General features: G+C 46.6%; 1 protein-coding gene across 1 annotated transcript in view; it reads left to right on the top strand.

Moving 5' to 3' along the window:
* Nucleotides 1-25,115, top strand: part of CHRDL2 (chordin like 2) — a 719,513-nt gene that overhangs the window by 248,022 nt on the left and 446,376 nt on the right. Inside the window, exon 3 of the mRNA XM_069640163.1 lies at nucleotides 4,508-4,601. Coding sequence (XP_069496264.1) covers nucleotides 4,508-4,601 — 94 coding nt within the window. The remainder of the gene's footprint in view (nucleotides 1-4,507; nucleotides 4,602-25,115) is intronic.

A 25,115-nucleotide genomic window follows, 5' to 3' on the forward strand; every position in this document is an offset into this window, starting at 1 on the left:
ATTACCATTCCTTTTTGAGATTCACATTTTTTTCCCATGTCCAATTTTAGCCAAAATGTTGCTACATGTAATTTACCAAAATGCCATGATATATAGATATTAATATTCCTCTCCTTATGATGGATCAGTGAAGCTTACTTTCATTTTGGCACCTTATTGCACGGGTGCACTACGTTTTTTTGCACTTTTCACAAAAAGTATAATAGTTATGAACATGAAATGTAATCTTCAGATACCTAATTTTATGAACCATTGGCTTGCCCATGTCCAAATTCCGAATATTTTCTGGGAAGCTGGAAACAGAATTCAGGTGATAACATGAGTTCCAAAAATTGCATGTTGCTCAAATTTATATCAAAATAACCAGCTTGTTACTAGCTTTCAAATGACATTTGAATAGACGCAGCGTGAATTATCATTGCTGTCACTAGTTATTATAGTTCATTTAAAATAATGGGAAATCTTCAGCATGTATGCAAATCTTATAACTCTCATTTCCTCATGCAATTTTCATTTCTCTGCAAGCATGTGACCAGACCCTCTTGGGTTGAATGTTAGTTTAAGGCTGGGTTAAAAGCCTTTTGCCTTTTGGTCTTTGAAAGTTGATGGGCTGAGGAAATCCTTATCATGCAGCAGACCATTCATCCCTGACCTGTGATGCAATGAGGCCATGCTGACATCTAGCATTTTGTCCTGTAATCTGAAGTTGACCACAATTTTGATCTCAAACCTTATATTTCAAAGCATTTTCCCCATCCAGAGCTTGGTCTGTGTTGGTCTGGCCCTGTCATAAATACTTTGGTGTACATCAGTTTCACAAAGATTTGCATTCCAGATAAGGAGCCAGGCAGGCCTTGAAAATATGCCCAACAACCAGAAACATGACACATCTCAGGCCTAAATGAGATTTACCTGTAACCCATGGAAAGAAAGTAGCCTTTTCAATTGTTGCTGGTATCTTGCATGTGAAGCATATTATATATTTTAATACATGTCATCTTGCCAACACAAACCATGGGCCTCATTACGAGGCTGGCAGAATGAGATTAACGGTGCCGGTAATGGTGCTGGCACTGTTAATCCCATTCCGCCCTATTACGAGGTTCCAGAGCGGGTCCCAAGGGGACCAGGGAGCTAACACCGGACCCATTGTTAGCTCCCTCCCCATTCCCATTGAGCCCTAATGGGGCTCGAATGGGAATGGGGAAGGACCGGGTCCGGGTTCCCTGAAGGGGAAATACCGGGCCCTCCAAAGTCGGAATGGCCCAGTATTTCCCCATTCAGGGAACCCGGTCCTGGACCCGATTTTATAGGCAGCCATGCCCTTATTAAGGGCATGGCTACCTCCAAAGTCGTAATGAGGCCCCAAGTCTTTTCCCTGATATATTTAAGGTTTGGTAATCAAAAAATCGGATATATTTATTTTAGTAGGGGAAATGTGTTTTCATGTCTTCCTTTAAAACTGCAAAATGTATTGCAAGGCCATTTTAGTTTCAGTATTTAAAAACCCTGCTTTTCATGTAGACATTTAGAATAGACCTTTGACTTTCTCTTGCAAATGCGAATTAAATGCTGCTTTTTCAGTTTGCCCTTTTCCTTCGTAATGAAAGATAGGCCTTTTGATTACCAAACTTTCACCATTCACTTAGCATTTCCATTTGATCACAACTCTTCCTTGTGTTACTTGCAGAAACACACACAGTCTGCATTAATAGGATATTTTTCAGTGTGGAAGTTTTTGAAGGCTGGCAGTTCATTTTTCCATTGGGCCTTTACGTTATATTTGTTTGGGCTGTGATTAAACCCCACCCCCTCCCAGTTGGGGTAACATAAACTCAACAAAAGGAGTGATGGCAGGAAGGTTTTAAATTAATCAAAACATCTGGCACTGTTCTGAGTTCCTCCAGACCATCATTCTTCAGCCTGCAAAACCCTTACAGGGAGGCTGAAAGATGATGATCTGGAGGGGGTGGGTAAAGCTATGCCAAAGATTGAGGTGCGGGTGGCATATGGGTGCATCTCTCAATGAGAGGGAGCCAAAGCCACTAAATAGAGAAGGCACAGATAAAGAAAACACAGCAAATTAATGAGGATGAAACTTTTGGATTTCAATATTTGCATGATGAAACCACATAGAACCATATTGCACTATGTTGCATGCATCCTATGCCAGGAGCTGTCTTGATAAATATACCATTCCCCCTTTGCTGTTAATCCTTTGTCATAGGTCGTGTACTTTAGGTCCCATGGAGTAAGTCCAGGGAAGGGGAGCACAAGCAGGAGGACATTGGTGTAAGATGTGCATTCAAGTAGAGCAGCATCTGCAGATGGCATCAGCTTTCATGGAAAAGGGCTGGCCCAGCTCCAGCTTCTGTTGGAAGGGAGCGGTAGTGAAGATCGTCACATTGACCATCTGGGTAGCCCGGGCAAAATTAGGGGTTCAGTGCAGCGACTGCTGTAGTCTTCATGTGGAATTGAAACTCTATGCGCTTTGGTGATATATACATTTCACTATGAATAGTCTATGTTTGTTTATCTATTGTAGAGTGAAACTAGAGAAAGGAAGAAAGAAACATAGAAACAAAGAATACAGAAACAGAAACAAAAAGAGGCAGGGAACGAAAGACATCTGCATGGGAAAGACAGTACATCAATATGAACATCCACACCTTACAACATCTGTTACTCGAATCCACAGCATTACAAATTCTGCAAGTGCACTTTTTTGGTAGATTCACACACAATGATTTCTGGGTTACAACTCAAGATTTTTGGATGAGGCTATCAAACGGAAATGCACCTATTTTGATAATGGCTGTTTTAAACTTCTTGCGACAACTTGATACGATTCAAGTTGGATAGTTGTGATAGGATATTTGTATGATTCTTTTTATATTAAATAATGTTGTATGCTGTTAATGTAGTCTTTAAGTAATATTATTTTCTCTTCTTTTTAATTGAGTAATTTGTACTGAAATGTGTATGGTTATTGTGTAAGGTTAATTGTTTAACCAATTCACATACATAAAAGTAAAAAAAAAATGAGTATTAAAGAAGGAAACCGACGCACATAAGAATGACAGAAACCATCAGAGATGTACATGGGAAGGGAATAGTAAAAAGAAATAGACATAGGGAAGTGATACGCAATGAGAAAGAAATACAGAAGGACAAAATGAAGCATGACAGCATGTAATTGGTAAAATGCCAAAAGGTAAAGAGATAAACGTTAGAGAATATAAGAAGAAAGGCGACATGAAATGAGTGAAGTAAAAGGTCAATATAAAGACAAGAAAAGTGAGATGAAAACATGAGCAAGACGTACAACTGAGACAGAAGAAGGAACGGCGCTGGGATAATCGGATAAGGAGGCTTGAAGGCCAGAAAGAACAGCTTGAGAATAGAAGAAGGGAAGGAAGGAGAGTGGCGCAGAATCAGGAAAAGAAGAAGGGAGGAGGGAGGTATGAAAGACAGACATTAAGGAAGATCTGGCGCTAGAGGGGAGGGGTGAGAGGTAGTGGATTGAAGAAGGGAAAGAGAGATAAGAAGAGCTTATCCAGCAGGGAGTGGGGAGGGGGAAGACAGTGCTGGCGCTGGAGGGGGTGAGGGGTAATGCAATGGGGAAGGGAAAGAGTGATAGGAAGAGTTTATCCAGCAGAGAGTGGGGAGAGGGGAGACAGTGCTGGCGCTGGAGGGGGTCAGGGGTAATGCAATAGGGAAGGGAAAGAGTGATAGGAAGAGCTTACCTGCCAGGGAGTGGGACTGAGACAGTGCTGGCGCTGGAGGGGGGATGGGAGGTAGTGGATTGAAGAAGGGAAAGAGAGATAGGAAGAGCTTATCCAGCAGGGAGCGGGGATTGAGACAGTGCTGGCGTTAGAGGGGGGAGTAGAGGCAGTGGAATCGGGAAAGAGTGATAGGAAGAGCTTACCTACCAGGGAGTGGGATGGAGACAGTGCTGGCGCTAGAGGGGGGATGAGAAGTAGTGGAATGGAGAAGGGAAAGAGTGATAGGAAGAGTTTATCCAGCAGGGAGCGGGGATGGAGACAGTGCTGGCGTTAGAGGGGGGAGTAGAGGCAGTGGAATCGGGAAAGAGTGATAGGAAGAGCTTACCTACCAGAGAGTGGGATGGAGACAGTGCTGGCGCTAGAGGGGGGAGTTGGGGAGAGGGAATGTTTGCACTGGAATGACGAGAAGGAAAAGAGTGATAGGAAGAGCTTGCCCGGCATGGAGCAGGGAGGAAGACAGTGCTGGCACTTGGTTGGGGGCTGGGAGGGAGGTTTGTAGTGGAATGGAGAAGGGAAAGAGTGATAGGAAGAGCTCACCCAGCAGGGAGTGGGGAGGGGGGAGACAGTTCTGGTGCTAAAAGGGGTGGCAGAGGGGGTTGTAGTGGAATGGGGAAGGGAAAGAGTGGCGCGGAGTGGGGATGAAGACTTTGAGAAAGGTGCAGATGGAAGGAGAGTGGTGATAACGGAGATTAACTGTAACATGTTTCCTCTTTATCAAACAGACCACAAACGTGAGCTGCTACAGAATCAAGTGCCCAGCTGTTCACTGTGTCAACACCGTCATTGACCCGCATCAGTGCTGCCCAAGGTGTGTAGGTGAGTGGAATACTTGAAATTTCTCGCACAGTGCCACTTCTGTAACATGCTCTCACAATACAAAAGGGGTAGCCATATCCTGCGGCCGGAAGCTTACATCCGGAGCACGCGTTGCACTTGAACACACGCCGAGCACTTAACTTGCCCACATCAATTAATAACAGCTCTGCGTTTGTGCTGGGCGTGAGAGCCGGCGTCTTGCTGTTGCACATCTGTCATCTCGCCCTTGTTTTTACAACTCTGGTTGCAATTAAGAAGATACTTGCAGCGCCTCTGGGCTACCACGAGCAGCCCATCCTTCCACAAAGAACCCTTTCCAGGTTAGTGTGACCTGTCATCAGGTAGAGAGACCCGCATGCGGGTGTCCACAGCAAATCAGGATACAGCTTCCTAGACAGAGCGGAACATCCATAGCAAATCAGGATACAGCTTCCTAGACAGAGCGGAACATCCATAGCAAATCAGGATACAGCTTCCTAGACAGAGCGGAACATCCATAGCAAATCAGGATACAGCTTCATAGACGGAGTGGAACCGTGTAGCCATTGTGGCAGGACATCTATACACGTGGCATGAATGGAAATGTCTCTTAGGTACAGGGGTAGAAGCCAAAGGCAGAAACTTAGCTAAAATAGAGCCTGCGGCAGGCGAAGGAGAGTCATCACATGAGGGTGCAGAACTGCGACTTCCCCACCCCCACTAAAGCAGCCTGTCAAAATGAAGGTGGCAGTAATGAACTACCATCACAATGTTATTATATGCCAAGGTGGTACCTCCAGTGCATATCTGAGTGGTGCTCACATATTGCAGGGTGCTGCCAACTGCTGCCCGTTTGCATGATGTGCATTGTGCATATTGTGCCAGCCCAGTTGCGTTGCTTTGCAGATACCTTATGGTGCGTCCAAATATGCCTGGGTGTAGTTCATTGCACCAGCGTTTCACTTTACACATTGCCACACCTGTTTTACATTGCTTTAATGTTATGTTATGTTAATGGTATTTATAAAGCGCACAGTCACCAACGGAATTGGACCCCAGTCTCTCTGGCGGATCTGTAAACGAGATGGTGGGATGGGTTAGTAAGGTGAAGAGGGAGTAGGATAGTGAGAGGAGTGGCATACTGTTGGCAGCTTCAACTCAGTAGAAACTGGGTGCTGAGCTTTGGTGCGAGTATTGGATCAGTGTCAGTCCGCATGTGCTGTTGGTGCGGCTTATGTGTTGTTGCGGTGTGGTGAAGTGCATGCAGCTTGTTGTGCGAGAGATGGTTGTGTGAGATTTTTCAGTGAGATAAGTATGCAGAGAGTTTGAGCTTATATGGGTTAGTGGGTTATATGACATTTAACATGATAACATTCACAGTTCTGTCTAAGTGTAGCACTTGCTGACCTACATAGTTCCGTCTAAGTGTGGCACTCGCTAACCTTCACAATATTATCTAGATACGGCACAGGCTAATGTTCTCAATTCTAAGTGTGGCACATGCTAACATTCAAGTTCCATCTAGTTGTGGCAGATGCTAACATTCACAATCCTATCTAGATACAGCACAGGCTAATGTTCTGTATTCTAAGTGTGGCCGATGCTAACATTCACAGTTCTATCTAAATGTGGCACATGCTAACATTGAGAGTTCCATCTAAGTGTGCCATTGGCTAGCCTTTGTACTTCCATTTAATTGTAGCACCTGCTAACATTCACAAACCTATCTAGATGTGGCGCAGGCTAATGTTCACAATTCTAAGTGTTGCACATGCTAACCTTCACAATCCTATCCAGATACGGCAAGGCTAATGTTCTCAATTCTAAGTGTGGCACATGCTAACATTGAGAATTCCATCTAAGTGTGTCATTGGCTAGCCTTCGTACTTCCATCCAATTGTAGCACCTGCTAACATTCACAATCCTATCTAGATGCGGTGCAGGCTAATGTTCTCAATTCTAAGTGTGGGCATGCTAACATTCACAATCCTATCCAGATACCGCACAGGCTAATGTTCTCAATTCTAAGTGTGGTACATGCTAACATTCAAGTTCCATCTAGGTGTGGCAGATGCTAACATCCACAATCCTATCTAGATACGGCACAGGCTAAGTTTGAGAGGTGTATGCAGAGGGGTGAAATTGTTAGTGGATTGGTTATTTGGCATTGCTGTCCTTGTAACTATGTCTAGCTGTGATGCTTGCTATCATTCTCTATTCCAACTTAGTGTGGCACTAGTTAATCTTCAATATCCTATCTGGATGTGAGGCAGGCTAGTAAACACGATTCCATCTATGTGTGGCACTTATTAACATTGACAGTTTCATCTAGGTGTGGCGCATGCCAACATTCACATTTCTATCATTCCTATCAGAGCTCTATCAAGTGTGGTACATGCTAACTTTCCGAATTCCATCTAAGTGAGGCAGATGCTGGTAAAACCTATCTTGATACGACGCAGGCTAGCGTCCACAATTTCCTCCAGGTGTGCCACTTGTTAAGATTGACTAGTATGTTAGGATGCAATGCAAGGCAACATTTCCAATGCTATCGTGGAGAAAATCAGGCTGGTGGTCACAAATCTTTCTAAGTATGCATGGTCTAAGTCTATAATGAAGCATACCTTTGCATTGCCACTCAGAAATTGGCTTACCAATTGACACATTCCCCAGTTGAAGCATACTGACATGCCACATTTTCCATTGTGCCAAGAAGATTGTCCTGCAATACTTTCACAGAACATTGCCATGCCAGTTTCTACATCATAACGCCGGTTTCAAAATGCTTCATTTAAGCTCTAATTTCCATGCCAGTCTCTACACCTGGTAGCGTTATATTAACGAAATACAGAACGTTTTCTGCGTCTGTTCGTTCTTCGAGGTAGAACATATAAATCATGCTCAAATATTTTCATCAAATCATGGTTACAATGTTCAGGCAGAGGGCATGGATGCTCTGTCTGCTCAGTAGGTACATGCGCTCCTAGATCGGCAAACTCCTGTTAGTCTTTGTTGCGTAGTGAATACGCTGTAGGCGAATGCGCGAGCCATAACGAGGCTCGCGCATGTGCGTGTTGAATAAAGAAAGTCCCTGCCAGCAGTTGCGGCCGGGACCCGAGCAGGCAACACACGTCCTGTGTGTGTTCTTCTGTGGTGCATGCCTGCGCACGTGTGAATACCGGCGGGGGCCCAGGTGGTCCCACGCCCCCACAACACTGGCGACGAGGAGCAGTGACGTCGGAGAAACGAGACTTTGCTCCGATCGAGTCGGAGATAGTGTCTCATCTCCGTTTCATCGCGTACCTATGCACATAGCCGACGGCCATCTTGAATAACACGCGGATCACGGTGGTTGCGGCCCAGGCGGGTGCTCATGCACCGGGTGCGATCCTTTTCCTGAAGGAACAATTTTTGGGACATTCCATGGCCCTTTCTGTCTGAGGGGCCGTGGATTAAAAAAAAAAAAAAAGGGAGACCCAGGAGGTCATTGGAGACGGCTGGAGGCATCACCATCCAATGCTGCAGGCCCAATTTTCCGTCATCCGGCGTTTTGGAACCTGAGCGCCCATCCTGTGGCTGGATTGCCTGCGCTAGCGTTCAAGGAGTGATCTGGCAGAGAGAACCTCATGCCTATCGTCATCATGGGTGAGGAGGGGGAAGAAGAGGGAGCCCCTGCGCCTGTTCCACGCAGAATGCACAGCACCCTTCCGCCTATGCCCGAATTCGACGCTACAGGCCCACCATCCAAGCTGGGGCCGAAGTGGCTTCTATGGGTTAAGAAGTTGGAAATGTTTTTCAGGGCATCAGGAGAGATGGATGATGATGTGAAAGTTGCCACAATGGTGTACTCAGCAAACACACAGGATCTATGACTCTCTAAATCTTCAGGTGGTTACTTATGATGCAGTAAAACAGGCCCTCAGGACCTCTTCCTCCCAATGGCGAATGGCGATTTCGACAGATTTGTTATGTGTGCGGAGAAGCAGCAAGGGGAGGAGTCACTGGACCAGTTCTGTGCACGGCTGAGGCACCTCGCAAGTACCAGCAGGTGGGTGAATGAAGAGGAGATGGTGTGGAACCAGCTGCTTCAAGGGTGCAGCTCGGGGAAGCTGAGAAGGCAGGTGCTAAGGGAGCCAGGCCTGACGCTGCAACAGATCCTCGACACAGGGAGAGCATATGAACTGGCGGAGTCCAGAGGGGCGAAAATGGATGCTGCTATGCACCCAGGGAAGGGCAAAGACGCTTTTGCCATCGGGCGTTCTGCCCCAGGGAGGACGCGATGGACATCTAGGAGGGTGGACAGTCCCTTCGCGTCTGGCACTCCGCAGTCATGTCCGTATTGTGGGTATGACCTGCCGCATGTGGGGGAATGCCCGGCAAAGACGAGGGTCTGTGGCCGGTGTGGCACACCAGGACACTATGCAGTGATGGCGTCGAGGGGGCCAGCGAGAGCAGGCGGGAGTAATGCCCGGAGAGTGAGGGGCATTTCATTGGTTGAGCAAGGCATGCAGGATCTGGACATTGCTGAGGAGGAAGAAGAGAAGGAGGAGATTTTCTTCATTTCTAGCATTGCTGCAGGATCCAGAGGGAACAGACAGCCGACGTGCACAGTGAACATTGGTGATGTGCCCACTCCCGTTCTAATAGACACGGGCGCGTCAGTCTGCGTGCTAGCGGCAGAAAACTATGAGGCTCTCCCAGGCCCTCCCAAGCTGGCAGAGTCAAAGGCCCGGATATACTCTTTCGGCGGAGATACGCCGCTACCGATTTAAGGAGTGTTTGTGGCTCTGGTGTCACATGGGCCTAACAAGATCAAGGTGAGGTTCTTTGTGAGGAGTGTGAGCCCGCACTCCCTCCTGAGTTGTGCCGCTTCCGAAGCCCTTGACATTGTACATTTTACACTGACTGTATACCATACGGATATTGACCGCCTCCTGCAGCGTTTTGAGAGCATCTTTCAGGGAGTCGGAAAACTAAAGGTTGACCCCATCAGGCTTCACATCGATAGATCTGTGAGGCCGACAGCCCTCAAACACCGTAGAATACCCTTACACCTGAGGGCACAGGTGGAGAAGGAACTTCAGTCGCTCATCGACCTGGACATTATTGAGAGGGTTGAGGTTCCAACCCGGTGGGTCTCCCCAATTGTCGTTGCCCCTAAGCCCAAACAGCCAGGAGCCGTCCGCATTTGCGTGGACATGAGACTGCCTAATATTGCCATCTAGAGGGAGTGTCACCTCATGCCCACGCTGGATGACATCGTCGGAGAGCTGCAGGGAGCGAAGGTCTTCTCCAAACTGGACCTGAGGTCTGGCTACCATCAGTTGGAACTTCACCCAGAGTCGAGATATATCACCACCTTCACGACTCACAAGGGGCTGTACCAGTTTAAAAGGCTCAGCTTCAGTGTCTCGTCGGCGGCAGAAGTTTTTCAGAACGCCATCCGGGGGGCCCTGGCGGGACTGAAAGGGGTGATCAATATGTCAGATGACATTCTAGTATTCGCACAGTCGGAGGCGGAACACCTAAAGCGACTGGAGCGGGCACTGGAGAGACTCAAAAGCTTGGGGCTGACCCTGCACCGAAAGAAATGTGAATTTCTTAAAGACCGAATAGAATTTTTCGGGTTTGTGTTCCATGCAGGAGGCATCTCACCTGATCCAGAGAAAGTAAGGAACATTCGTGAGGCGTCCCCGCCAGAGTCACCAGCCGAGATAAGGAGCTTCCTCGGTGTGGTCAACTATTGTGGACGATTCATTTGCGATCTGGCATCTCTGTCTGAGCCATTGCGGGCCCTAACAAGGAATGACGCGGCATGGGCCTGGACGTCGAAGGAACAGAGGTCGTTCGCTGAGTTCAAGAACGCCTTGTCGAGCCAGGAGACCATGGCGTATTTTAACCCGGACAGGGAATCGGAAATAGTGGTGGACGCCAGCCCAGTGGGTGTTGGGAGCGGTGCTCATGCAGGCAGATCCACAGGGGACCATGCGTCCCATCGCCTATGCTAGTAAGGCACTTACAGAGACAGAAAAGCGATATTCGAAAATTGAGAGCGAGGCCCTGGACATTTTATGGGGCTGCAAGCACTTCCGGATCTACATCCTGGGGAAGCACGTGGTTGTGATAACTGACCACAAGCCACTGATTCCGATTATAGCCGGTGCCTCCTCCAAGCCACCACCGCGCATCGAGAAATGAATGCTGTCCCTCATTGAGTATGGGGTCAAACTACAGTATCGTCCGGGCGCTCACAACCCGGAAGACTATCTGTCCCGTCACCCAGGGGCAAGGCGCCCTCGAGACTCTGCCGAAGTGGTGGACTGCATTGAAATGGTGCGGTACGTGGTGGAGGCAGCCTTGCCGGTGGCCCTGGCGCACCAAGAAATTGCGGAAGCGTCAAATGTGGATGAGGTATTCCTGGTCATCAAGGAAGCCATGGACAGCGGGGAGTGGCGTGAAGTGCTCACGAACAATGCCAGGAGGGAGAGTGGGGCGCAAAGAGATCTCCAAGCACTATTGAAGGTGCGCAACAAGCTGTCAGTTGCAGACGACGGCCTTCTGCTGAGAGGGTGCCAAATCATCATCCCGCGAGCCTTGGTGGGGAAAGTGCTGCAGCTCGCCCATAAAGGTCACCAGGGGACGGCAAAAATGAAGGAACGCCTAAGACTGAAGGTGTGGTTCCCGGACCTGGAGAGTAGGGTGGACGAATTTGTGCGTGCATGCATACCATGCCAGGCGTCTAGTCCAGTGGAAAGAGGGCCGCCCATCCAGGCAATGGAAAGAAGTGAGCAACCGTGGGTGACGGTGCATGCCAACTTCGGTTCCACGGGCAGAGGAATGTACTTTCTTGAAGTTGTTGACCAGTGGTCGCGTTGTCCCAAGGGGGAGCTGGTGGAATCCACGGCCAGCGACCACACCATTCTGGCCCTGAAGAAGATGTTCGCCACCCACGGTTTCCCCACCGAGATCAGTTCTGACAACGGCTTGCCATTCCAGGGGCAACAATTTGCCCGGTGCTGTGAGGAGAGGGGGATCCAACACCAGAAAGTTACCCCGCTCTGGCCCAGGGCAAATGGGGAGGTGGAGCGTTTCATGCAGACACTAAATAAGGTCTTCAGAATCTCGATGGATGGGGGAGAGGAGCTACGCCGAAACCTCTTCGAATTTCTGCGTGAGTACCGCACGACCCCGCATCAGTCCACCAGGGTTGCGCCAGCTGAGGCCCTATTCAAGCGGTCTCCCAGAGGACTGCTACCGGAAGTGGAAGGACGCAGCCCTGGAGTGATTGACAACTGAGTATGTGTGGAGAGGGCCATCCAAAACGAGCGGGAGAGCGCCCGCCGGAACTTGCCGGAGAAGTCGATTGCAGTAGGGGACACTGTGTTGGTCCGGAATCGGAGGCCAGAGGGGAAAGTATCTCTCCCGTACGAGGCTCAGCCTCTGGGCGTGACCCATGTCAAGGGGTCCATGATCACCGCGGCCAATGCCAGGGGCACCATCACGCGGAATGTGTCGTACTTCAAGCGGACTGAGGCTGCGCCTCCTCCAGTGACGCCCGAGGTGCCTGGACCCGGACCCGGGCCAGGGTCACCACCAAGGGACGAGGGACCGCCAGAAGCTACAGCGACACCAGAGACACCTCGAGAGGAGTCCAGAAGGTACCCGAGCCATGCTGGGTGGAAGCCGCCACAGAGGTTCCAGGACTTTATCATGGACCCAGCATCGTAACAGGTTGAGAACTGTTCGCGAAGTCCAAAGTTGTTATTGTTGCATGTTAATGTTATAGTTGTTTCTTGTTTGGGGAAAAAGGAGGGATGTTGCGTAGTGAATATGCTGTAGGCGCATGCGCGGCCCATAACGAGGCTCGCGCATGCGTGTGCTGAATAAAGAAAGTCCCGGCCAGCAGTTGCGACATGCGTCCCGTGTGTGTTCTTCTGTGGTGCATGCCTGTGCACGTGTGAATGCCGGCGGGGGCCCAGGTGCTACCACGCCCCCACAACAGTCTTGTGAACATTCAAAACAGTTCTTGGATATGCCAACTTTAAAAGGAGGCATATCTCTCCACCTCTCTGTCTCTCTCTCTCTCTGCCCCTCTCTCTCTCTGCCTCTCTCTCGCTCTCTGTGTTTCTCTCTCTCTGTCTCTCTCTCTCTTTCTCTCTGCCTCTCTCTCACTCTCTCTCTCTCTAGCTCTCGCTCTTCTCTGCTTTAGTGCAACCAGTGACATCTGACATTAGAAAGCATTGTTGCTTTATGTGTGTAGCACGCTGCTCACTGGTTGAAAAGAGCGTTTTGGGCGCCGCCTATCTTGGCTCATCCAAACAGAAAGCTGCTTTTGTGGCAGAGGCGGGCGAATCCACACTTGCCACTGGAGCCGAACTACTTCCGGGAAACGAGATGACCCACCAAGAACATGCTACGGAGTAGTTGAGACAAATGGACTCCCCCGAAGAAAATGAGAAGATTTTGGAACATACATTGTAAACTATTAAAATAGAATTCAGTGAATGGCGCCACATCTTCGAAGGAGCTCACTATCCAAACTTGGTTCCAATGGATTATAGGAATGTATGTCAAGGTAGCTCAGGGAGTTCAGCTCTGACTTCTGATATCTATTATCAGCCTGCAGGACACAGGTTCGAATCCCGGGAAAGCTGATTCTGCCTTTCATCATTCTGGGATCCAATAATTGAGCACCATGGAATTGGGTAATAATACCACCTAACAGGTCTTTGGTGCTCATTACGAGTTTGCCAGTATTGCGTCAGTAAATCTGCTGGAATCGCGGAAAACAGAATTACCGATACTACCACTTAGTCAGGCAGTATTACCACTGGAGTGTATTACTGGAGTCAGTACTACCACCTGATTACAAGTGGCGGTTTGCCATTGTAAATCCCCTTTTAATGGGTGTTTTGCTGTTATTACCCCTTGCGGTATTACCGAATGGTAATACGGGTGATTTTTGGAGCTAAAGTGGAGGAGTTACCGCCAGCGTCAAGCTGGAGGTAAAACCTCCACTTTACCTTACAAAATCACCAGTTTTACATACTGGTAATACCGCCAGAGGTAATACCGGCAAACTTGTAGTTTGGCAGTGCAGGAAAAATGGAGGTAAACTCTTATAACATTTCGTAGTGCAATTTGAGCACACGCGACATGCCATTTAAGCAGCGTTTCGAATGGATTTCTATGGAATCGGCCTGCTTTTAGCTGGTGTAAAAAGCAGGCAAATTTTTCAGGAAAAGCATTGACGCCTGTGAGAAAAAAGCATTGCCGGTGTACAGGCTTGCACATTCGTATGGCCGAGAGGTAATTCCAATGGTAATTCCATTCCGTGCCCCCTCTACCCATACACATGAGTGACAATGTGGAGTAGGGTAAAAATCATGCATGGCATTTTTAGGCAGGCATTTAACGCATTCTTTTTGACTCTACTCCACAAAGCATGTGACCCCTGCCACCTTCTGTGAAAGTGCTGCAATCCAGGATAAAGCGCTATAGGAAGAACAATGGGTTGCAAGCAAAGACCATAAGATGTGTGAACCAAATGGTATCCTTTCATTACTATTTTCTTCCCGTTTTGCTTTTTATTCATTTTACTGCCCAGGGAAACCAGAACAGCCCCGCCGGCATGATCCCAGAGTTAACAACCCCCCGTGGAGTATCCAGAACCACAATGACTGTTTAAGCTTCATGAGATTCATAATATAAATGTCATTCATTTAGTACACTACAAGACATTTTCTCCATTAATAAACCATTAGTAGTGATTTTTGGTTGTTCTTTTGGTTGGAGTTCATTGATGAACAGATTTCTGTAGTACTTACTCGGGTGAGTGTCTTCCAATGTCCTGTTCTCTCCAGAGTGAACTATTGTAACAGTCTCTTCCTTAACCTACCTTCTTCTTCTCCCAGCCCCTCCAGCTAATCCAGAATAGGGCTGTGAGACTTATCCTTGGCCTTAAGCCCAGGGACCATATCTCTCAAGCCCTAAAATCCCTCCACTGGCTCACGGTTGCTGCAAGGATCCAATTTAAATCCCTCTGCATCATCCACAAAGCTGTCTGGGGTCAGGGACCATGCTTTCTACAACTTGCTCTCACCAAATACTCTCCCTCCAGATCCCGCCAATCCTCCGGCTCCAACTCTCTGCTTGTCAAGAGCGGGCGGTCGTTACCTTTCCTCGGCTTGCTCCCTACTCTGGAACAGCCTCCCCCTTTCTCTACATCTTGAGCTGGATCTCCTCAAGTTCTGCAAGCTCCTCAAGACTTTCCTCTTCCCTCCTCCTTCTCTCTCTCCCTTCCATGCTAATCCCCACAGTCGCTGTGATTGGTGGCCTGGGCCCTTATATGGCCTTCCGGGTCCTGGCCTTCTGTCCAATCTCCTACAGCATCCACTGTAAAGACTGGAGGGGGTATCTGTACTTCTGCCCTCTATATGGCAGAGTAGAGGCACAGAGCACCCCAGCCAATGTTCTCTTTAGGGTAGCAATGGACGAGCAACCAAGGCTTAAGCTCTCAGGAGGGGTTGCAGGCTGGTTCTTAAGTACAGTGAGTCCCCAAGTCCCCACAAAGGAATGTCCACACACTATGTTATGTGCTAACACAGTTCTTTATATAAAAATAAGATATATATATATATATATATATATATATATATATATATATATATATATATATATATATATATATATATATATATATGAACCTTATTTTTCATATATATACAATTATTAACAAACTGTACTCTGGCAATTCTAATATGGCAAATATATACAATGTCTATTTGGTACCACACTTAGCTTTAGATTCCTTTAAAATGCATCAACTGCTGACAGCTATAATGTCATACAAATCATGCAGCAAGGTGTAGCAGCATAGATCATAGAAAGTAAGGCAAGTTAGCTTAAACAATGGCAGAATGCTTTCTGCAGCTACCAAGACACAATTCTGGGTGAGGATCCCCCCACCTGGGCAACCTGTAATAAAAGTATTAACAAACCCAGTCCATTAATATTTAATCATTTTTGTTTCCTGATCAAAAAGTTCAACCACCCCGGTGTACCTGGTTTTGAAGTGTTTTGACGGATCCCTTGAGGGTGGACTCCCTTTAAAGCAGGAGCCACAGAGCGCTGAGATTCCTCAAAGAAAAGTGGAACACTGATGTCGAGACAGCAGCTTCGATCTTCGCAGTGCTCTTCGACAATCGTTTGAGGAAGTCCTGGGAAGATGAGGCCTGTGGTCCACCTCAATGCAAAGTGTTCGGTGCTGCAAAGAAGACTCAGTGATGGACGTGGGCCCAGCAGCGAGCGTCGAGTGTCAGGAGTTGCTTCAGCGGTCCTCCGGCCTGTTTGTGCTGCAGCAGCAGCAAGTACCTCAGGATAGATTCGGCGATCGGGACTTGACCACGGGCTGGACCTCGGATCTTCACTCCATCAGTGTCCTCGGGAGGTCTTTGTCGGCTTTGGGTGGCGGGACCCACCTACGGACTTTCCTCGGTAGCCAACAACCTCGACTTTCTATGGTGGGTGGTGGGACAAAGCGGTTGACGGTGATGGCAAAGGAGCCCTCTGTCAAATGTTCTTCAGCAAAGGTGGAGCTTTCATGGCTCCGGTAATCGAGCAGCACAGCATCAAGCTGTCCCCGCTTCTGGGTCACACAAATGGCATCCAGCTTTCACGGAAATCTTCCGAACCCCGGTCGACGGCAATGGACTTTGATGGCCTTGATGTCCCAGCGCTTCTCTTCAGGATTCTCGGCAGACCCCTTCTCCGGTCGACAGCTTTTCGGGACTGGCTTCCAGGGTAACTCGATGAAGAGCAGCAGGTTTTGCATGATTGTCCTTCATAGCTCGGGAAGAGGTCTCCCAGCCAGGCCCTCTCTCGGATCAGTCCTCGACAGACTCAACAGCTTTTAGATTTTGTCTAAGGAAATGCAGCAGCAATTCTTCTTCCAGCTGGGATTCCAGGGCGAGCTTCAAGTTTCAACTTCAGCTTTTGAATGAATTGGTAAGTGAGAGGTCCCCAGATGTACACAACTGTCCCTCATTCACTCTGGATGAGCCAGTCTCAGTCAGCCAATAACACAGCAGGGCATTCATGCAGATAGGCAGCCAATCAGGTCACAGGCATTCAGGCCATTCACTCCACCCAGACACCCATAACAAGGAATGTGGATGGGGTAAGCACCAAGCCTTTCAGCACACTATAATGCAATCATGTCAATTGCAGTGAGGGGTGTCTCATTCATTGTGTCACACACACAGAAACCAGACACTCATAACATGGAATGAATATCAGTCACACATGTCCCACCCCAAGGGTGTACCCACAACATGCAGTCACTGGGAAGGCTCCAGCCAGTCTGGCCTGGACTTACCCACAAGACCATATATGGTTCTTCCACCCAACAGACAGTCAGGGGAAGGGACAGAGTCAGGGCTTCCCAGGAATTTGGAAAAACAAGGTAACAGGCAATAGAAATCAAGAATCCCCAGGGGCCATCTTGCCTTCTATCAGAAATCCACTGATTCCTATGGCAGGGTCTGGGTATCCCAAAATGGAGGATACCCAAAGCTCCTGTCACATTAGCATGAATCTGCCACCAGCGCATACCCTGCTCTGTGGGCAACACACAGGTGCCCAAAAACATGCACTAGGGGCACAGGGTTGTGCCCCCACCCATGGATGCCATAAGGGTATCCCAAGGGTCCTTTTTCACCACAAACAAAAAAGAGCAAGAGCTGCACTGCCAGGGGCCCCATCTGGACTCCTGTGCAGAAAATAACACAGAACACTCATGATAGGGGATTAGAGGACAAGGACAGGGAGGACCTGCCCCTTCAAATGCATTTACAGCATCACATCCACCCTCCCCCTGCACTTGCCTTCGGGCACTACTTGGCCTGTCTTGTCCCATGGACCTGCACTTACTTTTGGACTGATGACCCCTCTTCCATCTAGTGGTCACTTAACTGTTGCCTTTGCAACTGGCTCTCTGGCACTTATCAATTGCCATTGCTATTGGCTCTCCGGCACTTCACCCCTCTTTGGAACCTCTAGCAATTCCCCTCTTCCGTGTGCCTTCTCTCTCTCTGCGCTTGCATGATCCAAATGTTCACAAGGCCCATTAGGGCCGCTTTGTTTTTTTATTTAATTATTTTGCTCATCATTGTTATCTTCTTCCATTTTCTTGCTGTTCCACTGTTTCCTTCCCCTCCCTTTGCCCTTTGGGTGCCTTCAAGCACAATTTCCTGATGTATAAGTGCCTTACAAACGCCCAATAAAATAAAATACAATAAACTACATGCTTGCTTCTATGTTAGTGAGCTATATTTGCATGTTGGTCATGCTAGTGTTCTTCATGTCTGGGGATGCAACGTTAATTTTCTTCATGTCTAAATGAATATATTTCCTATTGTACATGTTCTTCATGTGGAGTGCACATTTGCTTTGTGTAAATGCCTGCTTCTTTACTTTTACAACATTAGTTTGAATGAATTGTTTCCAAACCCTGCTGTACATGCAGGGGATAAGGGCAGAACGGCTGTCTCAGTGAGTAACGTCTCTCACGTTTGTGATATTGATGCTGGGGAGAGGCAAAAGCTATGGATGTCGTATTTATCTGCCTCCCAACACTCTCCCCTCCGGCAGAGTCCTTGACTACTCCCATTCTTCTGCTCTCCCCCAGATAGGGCACTTTGGGTATGCATATTTTACTCATCCCTCTCAAACTACCTTCACGTGTCGTGTTCGTCCAGGTCATGTACAAGCATTCCCCCTCAGAGGCACAATGTACCCAGGGCTCTGTGAAATTGTGGTGGTCCTGAGGATATGGACATTTTGACTTCCAATAACACTCTCCATGGTTTGGGTGTGGGGGAAGTCATCCGTTTGTGGATACTCATGCACACGTGAGTATCCAGGTTTTTTACTATTTCCATTACTACAGCCTTTCTGGCCGTTTTTTGCATTGGCTTATTGCTATTCTCAAGACACAGAAAGCTAGTAGCACTAGTACCAGTATGGTCACTAGTATTTTGAACGTGTTAGCCAACCAGGTGGCTATCCATAAGAACAGATATATAAACCAGTCATCATCTACAATGTCATCCACTTCTTCCACTATTTTTTGCGCAATTCTTTTAAGGTAGTTATCGCCTCTGTGAGGATCCCATATTCCTCATCGTGGGCAGGTAGGTGCGCGCAGCAAGATGGCCCAATTATTTGCGCACATGCCACCTTCCATGGCCCTAATAAGGCCAAGGACATACCTGATTTGGAGAGTCATGAGCCTGACTCCTCTCAGCTCTTCCCTTATGGCATTAAAGCCTTTCACAGTGGTATTTATCATCTGCAGCAGTTCCCTCTGTGTTATTTGGAACCACTCAGTATTTGGCATGTGCTTGCAAACCGGCATTTGAAGAAGGATATAAAGAACATTTTTTTCATGCTGAACAATTTATGTTAATCTGGTTTGGCGTCAAACGTATTTGCTGCTTTTACCGAGGAACAGTTATCCCTCATTGCGCGTTTAAGGGTACGGACCACTTATTTCTTAGGTGTGCGTTCTTCCAGGGGAAATCACCAATCTGCTCCTTACTCTGGGGCTCTACTGGTGATGGTGCACATATTATCAGTAGGGAGAAACGGCATCCCCAATTTGGTATAGCGTCTTTTTACCGACATCTGTTTTTAGAATGGGTGTTTTGCCGAGTGAGTTTTTCCGAAAAACTCCATCAACGTTTATTGGGGGAGGAGGGCAAAGAAAGAGTTGGAGGGGGTGGGAAATAAAAAAATAGTTAAATGAAGGGGGGATTGGGAGTGGAACCCCGCCCCAAAAAAATGTAAAACAAATCGATTACGTTTTTCTGAAAAACTCCTGCGGCCAAACACCCATCATAAAAACGGGTGTCGGTAAAATGACATGGAACCCCAAATTTGTAGGCTCTGAAACCAAAAGCCCAATAATGGTCCATTAATACCGTGCCTACCATAATTTTCCAGGCACATCAAAAATGCATTTGCACCCTTTATTTTTCCCTATTTTCACTGTACCCATATTTCTTATACAATGAGAGGCATTTTTCAAGAGGGGTATGTGTAGTGGGCCTGCTTCAACCTCTACCCAAGTTAGTAATTTTGTGTATTTGGTCCATACTGTAAGGCACTCCTTATTTACTTTTTGCATGACCACTCGCTGTTGCTCTACAAGCACCTCAGTCCTTCCACACAGCCTTCTGTGGTAAATACTAGTCCTTCTATTTGTAACTGAACTCTCTCCCAACACCCTGGGATTTCTCATTCCAGTTTGTCAGTGCACTTCACAAATTGGTGGTCTTCTGCTATTTTCCTTCTCCTTGGGCCTGACAATATGTAACGTATTACCTTATGTTGTGTGTCAACATCGCTCATCCTCACGTGGAGAATCTTCCATTGTTACCCATTGCATGGAGGCACTTCTACCCTGAAATGGCCCTCTGTTCATACATGCTCGGAGGTGTGTCAGGCAGTGTGCTACGTGTGCGGGTACTTTGGTGGCTTTAAATGTTCTAGTGGCATTCATGGCATAGGGTATGAGGGAATCTATATAACAGCTCTCATCAGATGTTCCATAAAGCGTTGATTATCAATTACACTTCCTTTTGCCTTCCTCCCTGGAGTGCTATGTTTGGGATATGCCTAAGGAGTTGTATTGTACTGGTGTTAACATCATGGAGAACATAAAAGGCTGGTCCTGCGTGGCTGTTCATGCTATTGTGTTGCACTGCAAACCAGAAAATAAATAAGTCACAAAAAGGAGCAAAATGCTACTCCTATCATGATTGCTGAAGTATCTACCTTTTGTAGACACCTATGGGTATACGGTCTTCCAGACGCTAAAAGAAAATATCTCATCTCGTTCAATGGATGCATTTTTCTGTCCAGGGAAATGTTTCTTTTGTGTCTTAAAAGGAGCAAGTGTTCATAAGCAATATATGGTCAAATGTGAGAGGAAATGTCTTCAGGTTAAATATCAATAATGTCAAGATAAATGTTGTAGGCTCTTAGAAAGGGATACGTTTTCACGAAAAAAAACAGTATCAGGAAAAATAGGATGGCTATGGGTAACGTTTGTTAATTCTCTTTTTATACTGTGGAAACGCCCCACTTTATTTTAGATAAGTGTCTTTAAAAGATGTTGAAACAACTGTTCTTGCATATAAAAAATGGTGCTTCTTTATTGTTTTTGTTGCGATTGGCTCTCGGCGTCGATCTTGTCTGAGGTCTTCACGCATCTTCTTCACCTTCGAGCTCAGTGCTTGCGGACAAGGGCATCTCACTTTGATAGAATATGAGGTTGTTGAGGTGGATCTACACGTGTGTGCCCTCCACCTTGACTACAGAGGGAGTGAGAGCTTCCACAGTAAGAGGTTCTTGGAAGTGGGGCTTGTGCCACTGTCTGTCAAAGTTAGAACACAGCACCCTATCATCGGGATATAATGCAAGGGGCTCTAACGGATTTTCCAGGTCAGTTGGTTCACATTCTTCTTCTGTTATCTTCGAGCCCCCCTACTGCATCTGCACCTGTCGAGGCATACATTTAAGAGATTCTCTCATAGCTGTCAAATAATTGTCCATTTCCTTCCCCGACAGAATTGTAGCATTCTCAGCGTCACTAAGAGTCCATGTGGGAGGAGCAATGGGAGCATGAATTTGGCACCCCGCCACCAGCTCATGCAGAGTCAGGTGATGGTGTGAGCCTGGCTGATTATGTAAGGCAAATAGAGCTAAAGGAATGCAGTGTAGTCAAGTCGTTTTAAGAGTGTCTTTTATTTTGGCAATCTGTTCTTTTAAGAGGCTGTTTAGACGCTCACAAACGCCATTTATTTGTGGATGAAAGGCAGATGAGAATTTCTGCTTTATCCCCAAAAGTATAAAAGTATAAAAGTATGTGCTCAAACACTACATTTACAAAGTGGGATTTGTTGTCGGAGCGTAGCACTTCGCACATTCCCCACCTTGGAAATACCTCCCATATGAGGGATTTCGCAGCTGACGTGCCATCTGGGTGGGTGCATGGACTGGCCTTGATCCAGCAGGAAAAAGGGCATACGCCTACTGACATAAACTTGTAGCCATTATAAATTTGGAGCAAATCCACATAGTCGATATACAAATGCAGAAATGGTTTAGTTGGACAGGGTATAGCTCCTCTCACCATTGTCAAAGTTTGGCCAGCAGTGAATCTTTGACATACAAGGCAATTTATGACAAAATTAGTAATGTGCTCATTTAAATTAGGGACAAACCACTCCTCCGAAATCAGCACTGCAAGACATTCCTTTGTTATCTGTGCTAGGTAATGCAACTGCTCTAGTGCTACTATAAGCTGCCATAGGGGCATAGCAGGGTTCCCGGTGCTGTCCTGCCACCACATTGCTCCTGTGGGGGACAATAAGCACACCCTCCTTTTACACAATTCCTGCTCTTCTTGTGGTGCCATAATTTGTGCTAATAGTAGTTATTAAATCCCTCCATCAACGCCATGTTCCGTGTACACATGTATTTGGGGCAGTTGCAATGTAAGATAATACTGGGAAACATGGTTCTGTTTTTGCTTCTAAATCAGAAGCCTTGTCGCTGTGAGAAATCAAATCTGCACCTTCAGTGTGTGCTGTGCACTTCAATACGCCGATAGCCGATGGAAATTCAAGTGCATCTATGAGCCTTTTTAGTAATGGCACATGCTGTACTGGTCCTATAGATGTCACGTAGGCAGAGTCGGAATACACTGTTGCCGCCTCATCCTCATCCTCATGCACTTGAAGTGCCAGAATCAAACCTACCAACTCTGCTGCTTGTGCTGAAAAATGTGCTGGCAATCTTGCGTTTGTTATTGTTTCAAAGTTTTAATTCTCTCCTGCCTTCACTGCTGCTTTTCCACTTTACATCGTGATGTATCACTAAGATGTGCCAGACACTCAGAGGTTGTAATAATGCTCAATAAATACATGAAGTATTGAAGTTGAGATAAGGATGGACATTTATTAGATAATCATAAATTCCCATTATTTTATGCCCATCTGTGACACATTTTTCAGCCTTACTGTGGCCCTTTTCAAAACTGGGTTTCACTTATCAAAGAAAAATGGAAAATCAAGACTGACACATGTATAGGAAAAAGAAACATGGAAAACAAATAATCATTAACCCACCAATATACAGCAGGTAATTAAGAACATTAGATCAGATTGGTAAGGACCAAATGCACAGAAATTGTATATTCCATTCCATCCATGCTATAATTCTTTCACTGTCTCCGGTCTGCATGTTTTCATAACTAGTTCTGCTCTGTCAGCTGTCATTTCCTCCCTTTTTTATATTAGCTGTCCTATCTATAGGGCCTCCTCCTGACAATATTGTAGTTTGTCTTTGTCCACTTGGTACCCTTTTTCTGCCAATACGGTCAACAATTTCACTGAGTCTTTCCTGCACTCTTCCTCCATGGTACTGCAGACTTATATCTTATCAACATATTGGATGACCACACTGTCAAGTTGTACATTTCATAGGTCCATCTGAAGCAGCCTGTTGAAGATTGAGGGTGACTCACAGTACCCCTGGGGTGAGTGTGAATGTTTCAATCCAATTCTGCGATAAGTGAACACGGTCATATATTGTGTCTCTTCATGCAAAGGAATTGAAAAGAAGGCATTCTATAAATCAATCACCCTACATTTATCTGTAGATGGGATGGTACATAATATCATGGCTGGATTTGGCACTGATGGAAACCTAAGGAAATTCTGCCCCAACAATATTATTCAGGGGTGTAGGTCCTGTATAAATCTCCATGACCCCCATGCCTCCTTCTTAATTGGGTACACCTCCATGTTGCATGACAATTCTAAAGGCACTAATATCCTCTGTTGTAGTAGGGTGGTGATGGTTTCATAGATACCCTCATCAGCTTCCTTTGACATGGGATTCTGTTTAACTTGTTGTAAAATGGCTCGCTTCTTCGGTTTGATTTTGACTGCTCCCACTCCTTTTAATAGACCAACGTCATGTGAACTGCTGGTCCATATTGAACTTGGCACGTGTGTCAAATATTCTTATAGAAAGGATGGTACTTTCCTCACTAGTGACATTCTCTGGGGAATCTCCCTGTCTTCAATTTGCAACTGATATGTGAGACTGATGCTAATCATCACCTTGTCATCTGAGTTTTCATCTGTAAACAATTCTTCATCTGTCAAGTCAGTCAGTCTGTGTACCGAGTCGGGTGCTAATACTGTATGCCAATTCACCCCTCTGTCATCTACTCCATGTAAAATCACTCGGTCCTCTCTTACCATTGATGCTTCTAGCTTAACTGTAATTGTAATTATCCACCCTTCCACCACGTCCATGGGTCCTTCTGGTCTCAACAAAAACTCTCTGGCTAACCTCAATACTTTGTTTTGTATTCATGGAAGCCATGCCAATAGCACATTTACTCCATAAAGAAATACGCCTGGGTTTAGTGGCACCCCTCTCTGTGCTTCTGACCATAAAATGCTGTAATGCATTCTTGTGCATTTACATAATGGATGCCTGGGGTAGAACATATTATTCCCTTTTCAGGAAACGAGATTCTCATGTTTAGTTTACTCATCAAGTCCCTCCCCAATATGTTAACCGGTGTCTTGCGAGAATATAACAATGACATAGACGTGCCGTGTTCTCCTATGGTGGTAGGTAATGTGTCTGTAAAAGGAACCATAGTCGTCACCACAGAAAACCCTTGCACATCCATGGAAATGCCTGACATGGGGAATGTTCCTTCTTTAACACGAGATCGAGTCAAGCACATATCGACTAAGAAGGAAAATGTCTTATCTCATATGGTCACCCCGACCCTTGGTTCCTCTTGTGAGTCTAGTGTAATCGATAGGATGGAACACATCAGGTTTTTCTGTGGGCTGTCCAATTGTGGATACATATACAGTCCCTCCCACTACTGTCACACGCCCTATTCTAGGTATAGGTGTCTGCAGTAATATGTTTGCCTCCCATAGTGCCACCGTGCTCTGTCATGCTGGTTCCTTTGCCTGCATTGGTACTTGCTGTGTCTGATGTTGCATTGCCTGTTATGTCTGCTGTATTTGTGGCTGTGGTGTCTGATACTGTGTGTGATCTTGAGCATAATATTTTTGTGGTTCTGCGCTATACGGTGGGGGTATGCTGGCCTCCCTCTTGGGTCCACTGGTTGCCAATTCTGTTGCATTACTCCCCTACTTCTGCATAGACAGGAAATGTGCCTAATTTTCCCACATGTCTTGCTCTGTTGTGGGGGTCCTCCTAATCTTGGTTGCCCTCCATTAAAACCTCCTCCTTGCAGAGCTTGGAATCCAAACCCTCTGCCTCTGGTTGCAAACCCTCATTCCCAGGGATAATAATGATACTCTCCTCTTCCTAAAAAATGTCCATTCATTCCTGGCTGTGCTTGTTGCACTCCTTGTGCATTATAACCTTCTCCCCCACTTGTCAATACTGCTCGTTCCACTGTCAATT

The sequence above is a fragment of the Ambystoma mexicanum genome, chromosome 7q, assembly GCF_040938575.1.
Source record: "Ambystoma mexicanum isolate Mex_15411 chromosome 7q, UKY_AmexF1_1, whole genome shotgun sequence".
In the NCBI taxonomy this organism is placed as follows: domain Eukaryota; kingdom Metazoa; phylum Chordata; class Amphibia; order Caudata; family Ambystomatidae; genus Ambystoma; species Ambystoma mexicanum.